The 12,772-nt window shown below is 42.6% G+C and overlaps 1 protein-coding gene across 3 annotated transcripts in view; it reads right to left on the bottom strand.

Moving 5' to 3' along the window:
* The window catches only part of ADAMTSL3 (ADAMTS like 3), a 275,111-nt gene that overhangs the window by 5,530 nt on the left and 256,809 nt on the right, over positions 1-12,772 (bottom strand). For 2 of the 3 annotated variants that reach the window (XM_084756347.1, XM_084756349.1), the window contains 3 exons: positions 11,609-11,813; positions 6,257-6,354; positions 519-730 (listed from right to left, as the gene is read on the bottom strand). In XM_084756347.1, the coding sequence (XP_084612473.1) occupies positions 519-730; positions 6,257-6,354; positions 11,609-11,813 (515 nt within the window). Of the gene's footprint in view, positions 1-501; positions 731-6,256; positions 6,355-11,608; positions 11,814-12,772 lie in introns of all 3 variants that reach the window. The other variant, XM_084756348.1, reaches the window with a different exon arrangement.

The following is a 12,772-nucleotide window of genomic DNA, read 5'->3' as shown; positions in this document are numbered from 1 at the left end:
GCAAAAAAGAAAAGAATGCACAGCATGTGGTTCATTAGAAAATGAGTAAGAACCGAGGCATGCCTGGGGCTACTGACTTGCACTCATGTCAGAAATGCAATGGGCTCATGTCTCTACATGCTCAACTGGCTTCATGAGGAGCCCTGAGATTCTCACAGGTCCTCTGACCCATGCATGCTACTTCTCTCAGGGCTGAGGGCAGAGGTTACTTTTTGCAGGGTCACAAGCCCTTTGGAAAACTTACGAAAGCCTCAGACTTGTCCCCTAGAAGAGTAACATGTAATTATATTCACTACGTAATTTTAGGACATTTGCTTACCTAAACACGCCCATTGGCTCAGTCTTAGCTGAGGAGACTGTAAAGGAAATGTGTGTGGAGTGGCTGCCACTGCTTTGAGAATCAGTGCTGCTGCCTGCACCCCCACCCCTCAGATGTGACATGAATGAGGCAGGCACATTAGTGTCCCATTTTTGGCAAGGCTTCTGGGGAGCTGGTGATACCTGAGAGGGGTACATACTATCACAGGAAGGCCCAAGACAATGCCTCCAGGAAGTTGGTTTCATCTGTACACAGTATCTGTCAGCCACTGGTTTGCAGCTCCCTGTGTGGATGCAGTCAACTTTGCGAGACTGGAAGCCCCTGCCGCAGACTGCTGTACAGGGCTTCCAGGGGCCCACATGCCAACATGTCTCACATGGGCCTGAGGTGCAGTTCTTCCTAAAGGCAGGCCTGAAATGAAAAAAAAAAAAAAAAAAAATATATATATATATATATATATATATATATATATATATATATATATATAAAATGGGAGAAGATGCCTCTTTTTTGCTAGCATCAATCAAGCCCTTTCTCTTACTATGAATCCTGTGTGCCAGAGGCTTCCTCAGAAAACTGCTTTGTACTGTCCATGGCTGGCTAAGCAGAGTAGTAGGACAATCTGACTGTAATAAAGATAATTAGATACTTCAGAGTACAGACCAATCCCCAGATATTTGGAGTGACCCTATAGTTCACCCATATTATCACTAGAAATGCTAGGAAGGCTCTGGAAATTGGCAAAGATGTTTGATTAAAGGAAGAGAGGAAGAATTACTAGAAAAAAAAAGACGTTAAGCGTTTTTAAGGCTTCATGTGTTAAACACATGGGTATGAAGAAGAAGAAGAAATGAGTGAAATGTACCCAATGAAGTACCGAAATGAAGTTGAAAAGTGTATGGTGAGAAGCAACAAGTGGCTGGCTGCCACGGGTTAAGACAGGAAGAGAGCAGAGACCTGTGAGAAGCCAGTGGTGCATGCTCACACTCAGGTGTATGCAAGGAAAACCAATGGACTGTGAAATTACTGCAAAGGACCCCTCACCACCAGGAAAGGCTTTGGTGCCCTGCTGATGGCGAGCGCAAGGTCTCTGCATCTTAGAACGTTCTATCTAAAACCTAGACCTGAGCTGGGCAGCTGGGCATGCAGGAACAGGCCTATAATTCTGCTACACACACCAGAGAGAGAGGGGGGAGGAGAGAGAAGAGGAGAGGAGAGGAGAGGAGAGGAAGGGAGGGAGGGAGAGGGAGGAGAAGGAGGAGGAAGAGGAGAAAGAGGAGGAGAGAGGTCCCTTGCCATACAGTTTAGAGCAACGGTGACACCATTACCCAGTACCCAAAGCTGAGCATTCTCCCCTGAAACATGATCTGGCAAAAAAAGGCATGACCAACAAGCTGCATGTTCCCAGGGACTTCTGACATCAACTCAATGTGTACCCCAAGAATGTACTGCCCCAGCAATCTGGAGCAGATCAGCTCAGGCAAGGAAGAGCATTATACCACGATAAGCCACTTCAAAATTGCTAAGAAGCCTAATGTTGCTGTTGATAAGCCCCAAAATACTCAGCTATGAACAGGAATGTGTATGTCTGCAAGCTTGTCTGCCAACGGTGCGTGCTCACGTTCACATTTAGGCCACGTGCAGGTTTGTCACCAGTGAGTACAGAGACCAAATTTATTTGGAAAGTGGGGCCTAAATCAGAAAAGAAACTCAGTGGTTGCTGATGTTTGGAAAGATAATGACCTCAGAGGACAGCATCTGAGTGGAACAACCACAGAAGGTACATTTGCAAGGTAGGAGCCAATCTGCATCCCCAAAGACGCCTTGCAGAGGGTCCTAGCTTGAGGTGATTCTTTCTCTTTGAAATCTGGAAAATGTGGAAGAAGACATGAAGCTTGGGATAATAGTGTCTACCATATAGACCAGAGAGGTTGAAGGCTGTTTAGAAAAAGCCAATAATAAAATCAAATACAAACCTCTGCAGAGATGAGAGAAGAAAGACAAAGCCAATGACTTCCCATTCTCCAGTCACAGCCCTTCTGGATCTATTGGGAACCCCACTGCACTCACTGGTCATTACTATAACTAAATTACAGTTTCTACAAATTGGAAGTGTAAGAAAATGGAAAAAAAAAACTTGTGAAACCCTGATTTGTGAAGGAGTGCTACACAAAGTAGAAAGCAAGACTTGGATTCGCCAGTAGGCGGAGACACCATCAAAGGGTTTAACTAGGAAACAATAGGGTCCTGCTAAATTGGTTCTAAGGTTTAGGGAAGAGGGGCCAAAGAGGATTGTTCTGTTCAGTTTGTTTTTTCCCCAGTGGGTATAAATCTTAATGCCCCAAAATTGAGTCACTTTGACCAACAGAGAAGACTGAATACTCCCTGGCCTCCCGCACCACAGAGATCAGATACCTACAAAACAAAACAAAAAACCACAATTGAACAAACATTCAAAGAATAGATTTAAGAGGGTAGTAAATGGATGTTCACAAGTGTTAGGTGATCTTGTCTTAGTAAAAGGCTTCGTCCTCCTTGCAGAAACCTTTCCAAGTTGGCTTTTGTTGTTTCCAGCCTAAGGAGATATAAGTAATCCAGGTGTTTATTCTTGGCTGAAGGTAAGCCCTTCTTAAATACAAAGGATGAGAGGTCTAGGGAGCTGTTTGCTAATGTGGAGGCCAATGCCCAGGAACTCTTGGAGGCTGAAACACAAAGACCAAAGTTGGTTCTGCTTGGGACACCCATTTTGAGAACAGGGACAAAAATGACTTGGTATGGGGACATCCAAATCAGATGGAGGTTGGACAGACAACAATATAAATACGGTCAATACAAATATATGATGCAGTAAGAATCATGAAGTGACTGTTCTACCAGCTTGCCACAATTCCTCACTCTATTCAAATAATTCAATATTTGATTCAAATAATACTTGTTCAACCAGTCAGATGGAGCTATCAATTCTAAGGGCTGTCAAAGGGGCCCAAGCCTGGCTATTTGTCAAGAACAGATAGACGCAGACAGCTTTACAAAGATGTGAGCTGCCAGAAAATCTCCTGAAAAAAATTTCCCAGGAAATTCTGACTCCTGAACAAGGTTGGAAATCATCATGTTGAGGATCTTTGTGTGTCCTCAGCATTTCCTCAGATCCTATACGTCCTCATGATTCTTCTAGACGAGTCTGGGCTACTTGTGCTCTTACAGTTCCCAGGCCTTCCACAATGCCACTTATCAGAGCCCACACAGCCTAAGCCTTCCTGGGGGTTACAGAAGGCACCAACAAGCTCACCCACCACTGACTCCCTTAACTCAGCCCCCAGTGTGACTCTGTATAAAACACTGTTTCACATCTACTGAGGCCTTGCTATGGCTTCTGGGGGTGCTTCTGCCCCAGCCCACTGCTCCTCCCTAAGCATTTTGAAAATTATATCTCAGGTCACCTTTTGTGCCTACTAAAACACACCTTCCCTAAAGCCACAGATAGCAAGTATACCAATCCAGCAGATACGTACAGGGGAAACAAGGTCATAAAACTTAAGGGAAACTCCCCTGGGCAGCTCCCTCCACTAACCACCTTAGTCCCCTATTCATAAGCCACCAGACACAAAGTAACACCATAACCCAAGGGATACCAAGCTATGGCACAGGCCAGCCAATTTAGCACAGAAAAGCCATATAAAGCAAATGGAAAGTACTTGACACCTCACACGTAAGCACAGCTCTGGGAAATTTTTGTTTACTGTTCAAATCAAATCCACTCTCCGCCGTTGCCCTTGCATGTCCTTTGTGTAAGATCCTATTTGATCAAATTCAGAACCTCCTGATAGATCATATGATGCCTCCTTTTCCTTTTAAATTTTAGGCCTCTTGTTTTTTCTGCTCTGACTGAAACTTTAAGGTCTATCCAAGGACTATAAGGAAAATATATATAATTGAGAGAGAAGGGGTGAGGGGAGGGGAGGGAAGAGGAGGAGAGAAGAGAAGAAAAGAAAGAAGAGGAGGGGAGGGGAGAGGACAGGACAGGACAGGACAGGACAGGACAGGACAGGACAGGACAGGAGAAGGCAGTGAAGAAGGAGGAAGGTATAAGTGGGTAGCCCTACATTAAAGGTTTTGGTGCATCTTCTCCCTGGGAGCAAGTAAAGCCTGAATTACAGTATTACCGTAGTAATTGATGTAGTTTGCATGGAGACTGGACTGGAATAAGGGAAGATGGAGAGAGAGAGAGAGAGAGAGACAGAGAGAGAGAGAGAGAGAGAGAGAGAATGAACTAGACTGCTGCTAGACCAGGTAAGAGAAGAAGTGATGGTGCTTTGGTCAAGAGTAAGGGTGAGTGAAATGAAAAAGATGGAAGATAAATTTAGAAAAAAGGATACAAGGATCAAAAAAGTATATAAAATGTTATAGAAAGCAACTATCACATTGATTAAAAAATTGAAGATTAACAATCTATCTAATGTCAATAAAAATGGAGAGAACTCATATTGTTTAGATAGTTTGATGGCAATCTGGAAATATCCAAAGAAACGTGCATATATATTCACTTTGATTTATACATGTTACCCCATAAAAATGTAACTTTCTGAACATAAAGACACAGACATTCTACAATGTTTGCTGCAGCATCTGTTTGTAAGGGCAATAAAAGAAACAATAGTCCATCAAGGAAATAATGAGATATTAAATAGCATACTCAGAGCACAGTCAATATGTGCTAAGATAGAACATGTTTATAATATATTCTTAAAAATAAAATCAAGTTTCAGAAAAATATGTATAGTATGTTAAAACAAAAGGCTCCATTCATATAAGCTTTTGTGTTGTAAAGATGTCTTTAGGACTGCAAAGGGGAACATCTGGGATGGTGCAAATCTGTGTGTGGTCTCTATCTTCACAGCAAAGTAGGAAACTAAGTTGTCTGTTAAGAATGAGGGCAGCTGCTCCAAACATTTTCCACTTGAGGAGAATGGTTCTGGCATAAAATCACCTTGTGGGAATAGGAAATACTGTTGGCTCTACATTGCCAAACCTTATTGAAGGCTCAGAACAGCAACCAAGCCAAGAGTCAAGGTCTTTCCCCTTTCTGTAGTCGGACTCAGGATGTGGAGAAGTAAGAAAGAACTACATATGGGGTCCCCTCTATGACCAGGACTATGCTTGCTCACTGTAACATTTTAAGGTCAAGTTCACATGGACGATCATATGCCACTTGTAGACTTAGACAGGTATTCCAAGGTCACACAATAAGGGAAGGATGGAATGAAGATTTCCTGGTGGTGTTTAACTTGCAGGTTCTGTCACACTTGCTGATGGCTGTGATAGTATCTTCCAGGGTTGGAGAGCCAGCCAGCAGATGGAGGCTAGCCATCCAGGTGCTCTCATGAGTCAGGCTCTACTCTACCACATGTCCAATCAGACTTTCATGCAAGAGAAAAACAAACAGCCCCTCTGAAAACTAGAAAGATTATTTTTATTTTCTGCCAAATCATTATGCTAATAGCCATATCAACACAGCTTCTAAGTTGGAGTAGATCATTCACTGAAAAAAAAAAGGAAATTTTACCCTGTAAACTCAAACTCAAGTAAAATATTACATTTGAGCATATGTGTGTGTGTGTGTGTGTGTGTGTGTGTGTGTGTGTGTGTGTGTGTGTGTAAAATGTATAATCTATAAATATATATTTAAAATCTATTTGGGGTGCTGCTTTATTCCCCTTTAGAGTATTTTTTCTTTCTGTTTAACATACAAATAACTGTGATTATAAATAATATTTTTGGCCATAATGTATAGTATCAAGGATGGCTTGAATAAATCCTAATTGAATAGGAATCTTCAATCATGAAAAGTGACAGAACTTATGAATCATCCCATTTCCAGCATTCTGGTCCCTGAAGATGAAAGGGGAGGTGCATGCTGCACGGGGTTGGGGTCAGTACCTCCTTTGGCCCTCACAGTCGGAGTTGGAGCTGTCGTGGGCACAAGCAGTGTGGCGGTGCTGCATCCTCATGGCAGGACCCACGCAACGTCCAGGACACTGGAACAGAAGCACAGGACAGTGTGTCAAGTGCCCTGACTGCTCAGGCACTCTGTGGGTACTGAGATCTGTGCTGAGGTGGACCAGCCAAGGACTGGTTACAGGGGCCAGTTGTCCCTGTGGCGAGTTAGAAAGAGCAGACACATGATAGCTCTGGAGACAGACCTTCCCTTCTCCCCAGCTCTTCTCCTCTGAACCTCAGACCACCTCAGGGAGAAGGAGAAAGGATGGGATACACTGTGAACTGATTATGCTGAAGCATGGAAATGGCTATATTTAAAACAGCAAGCGAAGGCCAAATTTCTTTGTTTCTGCTTGGAGCAAAGATGGAGGCACCTGTGCTAAGGCAAGTTCAGCTACAACTCAAGATTGGCTTGCAGCCCTTGAATTTTTGCACAGCCATGATGCCCATTACATTTTCCATACAATCATAGTATACATGGAAAAGTCTTTCACATTTTTATTACTGTACTATGAGCTCTCCAGTCAGCTCAGAAGTTTGTGGTGTATGCTCTAAGTGCAGTCTCTGATTTTGCTTATTTTTCTTACCTTACTTAACCAATTTCCCTTGTACAATCGGTTTATGCTATAACTATATTTCATTGGCTTTACTTCACCTGCCATATAATTATCAACCATTAAAACACACATTGTAACTTCAGATTTGCCACACCACAGCCAAGTTTGGAACATTATCATCCTGCCTCACAGAACCCCAATAGCCCTAGGCAGGCAGAATTTCCTCCATTCCCAAGCCTAGGCAGCCACAAAGCTGCCTTCTGTTTGACAGATTTACCTGCTCTAGACACAACAGTGGAGTCCCACGTCTGTCTTCCTTTATTTGTCCTGAGACTCTCAAGGTCTGTCCATCATGTAGAATGGGCCAGTCCCACAATTCTTTTAATGATATTTATGCTAACGTGGCCACAGGTCAAGCACCTCTGTGCTCGCTTCAGCATGATGACAGTTGTGTTACTGTTGTGTGTATCTACTGTTTGGTTACGATGAGTAACTAGGTTGTCATATTCATCTGTAAATATTTGCATGGCCGTTTTCACTGCTCTTGGATACACACATAGCAAAGAACATGCTGGATCATCTTCAAGTTCATGTTAACCCCTTAGGAATCTGTCGGTTGGTCCTCAATGGAGTCGCACCATCTTACATCCTACCTACAGTCCTGCAGGCTCCTGCTCTGAGTTCTCTTCTTTTTTAAACTTTTGATTTTATTTATTGTATATGAACACTTTATCTACAGAAGAGGGTATCAGTTCGCATTACAGATGGTTGTGAGCCACCATGTGGCTGCTGGGAATTGAACTCAGGACCTCTGAAAGAGCAGGTGGTGCTCTTAGCTACTGAGCCATCTCTCCAGCCCCTGAGTTCTCTTCTTAAACTATCTGTTTTTAAACTAACGCTACAGAAATGGCTGTACAGTGGCATCTCATTGTGGTTTCAGTTTTAAGTTCTTTACTAACTAATCATGAGCACCTTCTAATGTCGTCCTTGGTCATTTGTCACCTTTAGTCAAGAAATGTCTATTTAAATCTAATTAGATTATGGTTTTTTTTTAACTATTGAGTAGTGGCTTTCCATATATATATATTTTAGACATGAGTCCCTTTTCAGATACATGTCCCTTAAATATTGTTCCCATCCTGTGGGCTATCTGTTAGTGTCTTCATAGTAACCCATTGTGACATAGATGTTTTAGTTTTGATATGATTCAAGTTATTCATTCTTGCTTTGTCTATACATGTGGAGTTTTATATAAAATACCATTTCCTACAGTATGAAGAATCATGTCTATTTTTCCTAAATTTTATACTGTTGACTCCTAAATACCTTTGATGATTTTTGTGTTGTCTGCATTCCCTGTAAGGAGGGAACATGACTTCATGCTTTTCTGTGCATGCACAGTTGCCCTGCATGCAGTATCATTTCCTGTTGTTATTGCTGAGACCAGGCACTGACAAGAAACAACCTAAGGGGAAAAGGGCTCATGGTTCAAGAGGTGCGGCCCCGAAGGCTAGGGAAGGCAGGAGACCGGAAGGAGCGGCAGTGGCAGCAGGAATGGGGTGTTCTCTCAGAGAATCAGAAAGTTTTAAAATCAGAAGCTTGGGCCCTCTAACTTATTCTATATCAAAATACTTTTTAAAAATATTATGGGTTATTTTTAGTTCCATATTGATTTTATATGAGGTTCGGCTTGTGAATCTCTGGTAGAGAGTGCTGGAATTTTTAGATAAATTTGGAGAGTGTTGGTGTTAGCAGGACCTATCATGCCATCCACAAACACAGAACCTCTTCCTATTTCTTTAGATTTCTTGTAATTTCTTTGAAAAATATTTGTAGTTTTATGCTATTTTGTTTCTTCAAAACAAATCATCCTACTTGATTTACTGCCCTTGTACTTTTAAAGTCAATGATCAATCAACCTGGTCGGTGCTGTAATTACATTCCAGATCCCACGTCTATTCCTGCTGCATGGTGTGCTGTTGTCCCCACAGACCTGTATCCTGGTTGGCGTAGGATGGGAGAGGGCTCTTCCGACCACTCACAGTTCATCTGCCTGAAAGTTTCTGTCTTTATTTGTTCTCAGATTAAAGATCAGAATCATAATAATTTCCATTTTGTCATTTTAATTGAATTTGTATTCCATGCACAAATTCATTGCTGGGTTTTTATAGTGCTGATATTTCTATTTAGCAAAATAATAGATCTTCTATTTGTCCAACTTTTCACTTATTCATTTTTTGCCAGTTTTTGTGATTTTATTTAAACACAAATAAAACACACACTCAAGCTATCCATTCATTTTCTTTGCTGTGTAGTCAGGCGGAAACATCGTGAGCAATCTCAACACAGTAAGATTTGTTGCACACCAGCAGCTCTTCCTGTTCCTTGACATTGTGGACCAGAAACTTCTGGAAGCCACTTGGCAGCGTGTGCTTGGTCTTCTTGTTGCTCCTATAACCAATGTTGGGTATCAGGATCCGACCCTTGAATCTTCTCCACACACTTTTGTTGATACCTCTGGGTTTCCACCAATTTTGCTTAATTTTGACATATGGGTCTGACTGGTGCCTGATTAACTTCTTAGTCCTCTTTTTTGATGATCTTGGGTTTCACCAGAGGCCAGAGGGAAGCCATGATGCCACAAAACAGATGACAGCCACCTCCTAGGTAGCACCAAGGAAGAAGCTCACTTACTCATTTTAGTAGTATGCTATCTTTTAACATTTTGTTTTATGTTTATGAGTATGTTGCTTGCACGTATGTGTGTGCATGCCACCCGTGTGCCTGAGGCTCACAGAGGTCAGAAGAGAACATTGGATCACTCAGAACTAAAGCTATCAATATTTGTGAGTCATTATGTGTGTGCTGGGAGCCAAAGCTTTGTCCATTGGAGGAACAGCCAATGTTCTTAACCTCTGAGCTATTTCTCCAGCCCCAATATGCTATATTTTTCTTTATAAGGTTCTATACATTGGAAACAAAATTCCTAGGTATTTTTCTTTATAATTTTATTTGTTTCTTTTAAAGACAGGATTTTTCTAGGTAGCCTGGGCTGGCTTCATATTCCGGATTAGCTAGAAATTTGCCATCCTGACATCTTTCTATACTCATAGATCAGTGCCTTGCTTGGCCAACATCAGAAAAGCTTTCTCCTATAGCAGATGGGAACAAACACAGATAGCTCTAGACAGGCATCATCCGGAGTGAACGGTTTTAGAACACTCAACCCTAAACAGGATGTCCCCATCAAATCCTTCTCCTCAGGGTTCAGGGAACTCTGTGGAAGAGAAGATGGAAAGAGTGTAAAAGTCAGAGTAGATGGAGGACACCAGGGAAACAAGCCCCTCCAAGTCATCATGATTGATACTCATATGAATTTTCACAAAGGCAGAGGTAGCATGCACACACTAGATAAGGCCCCAGGGCAGAAAGGAGAAGTGGACGCATGCCCTAAACCCTAACCCTGAAGACATCTCCAAGTGACAACTGAAAATTGAGTTTCCTCCAAGGGAGTCTCACTGGGGAAACAAACTGCACTGAAGGCTAGGCTGCATGCCGAGCAGTGGATGACCAAGGGAAAACAAACTGCACTGAAGGCTAGGCTGCATGCCGAGCAGTGGATGGCCAAGGGAAGACAAACTGCACTGAAGGCTAGGCTGCATGCCGAGCAGTGGATGGCCAAGGGAAGACAAACTGCACTGAAGGCTAGGCTGCATGCCGAGCAGTGGATGGCCAAGGGAAGACAAACTGCACTGAAGGCTAGGCTGCATGCCGAGCAGTGGATGACCAAGGGAAGGCAAACTGCACTGAAGGCTAGGCTGCATGCCGAGCAGTGGATGGCCAAGGGGAAACAAACTGCACTGAAGGCTAGGCTGCATGCCGAGCAGTGGATGGCCAAGGGAAAAGGAGCTCAACGTAATCTTTGGAGGTTCCTTGTCTCATAATGTCATGTCAGGTTTTTTTCCCCAAATTTTATTTTTTATTTTGATTGGCTAATTAATTTTTTCCTACAGAATATATATAAAATGGCTTCCAGATTTGTGTTCTTATGGGATTTCTGAGTGTGCAAATGAGGGGGTCTCTGTATCTATATCTGGTTTTGTGCCTTTACTTGGGTTCTTTTCTTTCTGTTTGTTTTGTTCTATTCCAATATGTTAGTTTTTACTTTATCTTACTGTACTTTATTTATTATATTATTATACCCTAGAAGCATTTTGATTTCAATGAGAGACAGAAAGGGTATGGATCAGATGGAAGGGGATGTGGGAGACACTGGAAAAAGTAGAGGGAAGGGAAACCATAATTAGGATATATCATTTAAGGGGAAAATCTACCCTCAATAAAAGGGAAAATACAGCCCATTAGCAATTCTAAAGTATCTAATACAGAATTGTATTACACTACAAACACTCTTGCATAGTGACTTACCACAATGCCCTTTGTACTCTTAAGATGACCCCATTATTTCCCATTCACTCAGCGACTTAAAACTACTGCTTTACTCACACTTTATAAACTCTCTTAGACGCATATAGAAGTGATTCCACAGTCTTTGTCTTCTGTGTGTGTATTATTTCCTATGGTACAGGCCACTGAACTCACCCATGTAGTCACAAACATAGGATCTCTCTCATTTGAATATTGAATAGTTCAAGTTAGAAATTCTAAAGCAATTTTAAAGTCCATTGGGAACACATTACTGATTATAGACAGCACTGCCAGCCCACGAGGTTACCTGGTGTCCCGGGTCGATGGCCTGTTGAGCGCACGGATGGACAGAACATGCTTTTCTTCCCAGAGGCCTGTCTTTAGAAGCACATGCCCTTGGGGACACCACCTGCACAGTCCCGTTGGCTCTTGTCTGCTTGCATGTCACTTGCCGACTGTGAAATCCTTCACCACAAGACACGGAGCACTCTGACCACACACTTGTAAACCACCTAGGGACAAAAACTACAGGACCTTAGTGAGGACTGCCATGAGAGGACCGATGTGTTGATCCTAACACTATGGTGGGGTCAGGGAAGTCATAGGTCTCTCTGGGACAGGGTAGCAGCCTAGGTGATTCCCAGATACTTCCTCCCCTCCACTCAGGGACAGCCACGTCACTAGGTAGAGAGAACCAATGTAGTAATGGGTATGCCACCTGCAAAGTTCACTGAAGAGTTGTCTCTGTACACCCCAAAGGGTTGGATTCCCTGTGGGCTTTGCATCATGAGGTGATGCTTTCCAAAGGGTGACTCTCAGCATGACATGCTCCACTTAGAAAGGACACTAGTTACTAAAAGATACGGCAGGTAGAATGTCTGCAGCATTGACAGTCCTTCTAAGAACATGCCTCAGAGCAGCTGCTGCGTCTGACACAGTCCTCCGCTTCTCACAGTCTTCTGAAGCACGTGTGGACATTAGTATAGGAAATGGAGCTGTGTAACAGTAAGATTCTATTTTTGAATCTATCATTAGTCTGTGTGTGTGAGTGGGTGTGCATGTGCACTTGCACATGTGTGTGCACACATTCTATGGGTGTATAGGTGACCACGGAGACATAAGAGGGCATTGGAACTCCTGAAGCTGAGGTTACAGCTTGTTAGCCCATGGACATGGGTGCTGGGAACTGAGACCAGGTGGATCTGGAGTTATGGACAGAGGTGCTGGGCACAGGGACAAGGTTCTCTTCAAGAGCAACAAGCCTTTTAATTGTTGAGCCACATCTCCAGCCCCTGACTCTCCACTTCTTAATCGAAAAATTAGGACTGAAACATCATACCTGCTTCATAGATATAAACTAAAAAAACTACAAAAATACATATTCATTTGCTAATTTTTTATTATTTATTTTTGTGTCTCTTGGTCAATCTTATGCTAGGCTATGTGCCACTGAATCATTCATTTTACATTA

Source organism: Acomys minous (genome assembly GCF_964271855.1).
Source record: "Acomys minous genome assembly, chromosome: 2".
Classification (NCBI taxonomy): Eukaryota; Metazoa; Chordata; class Mammalia; order Rodentia; family Muridae; genus Acomys; species Acomys minous.
Note: the sequence above shows the minus strand (reverse complement) of the source record. Positions and strands in the feature narration are given on the sequence as shown.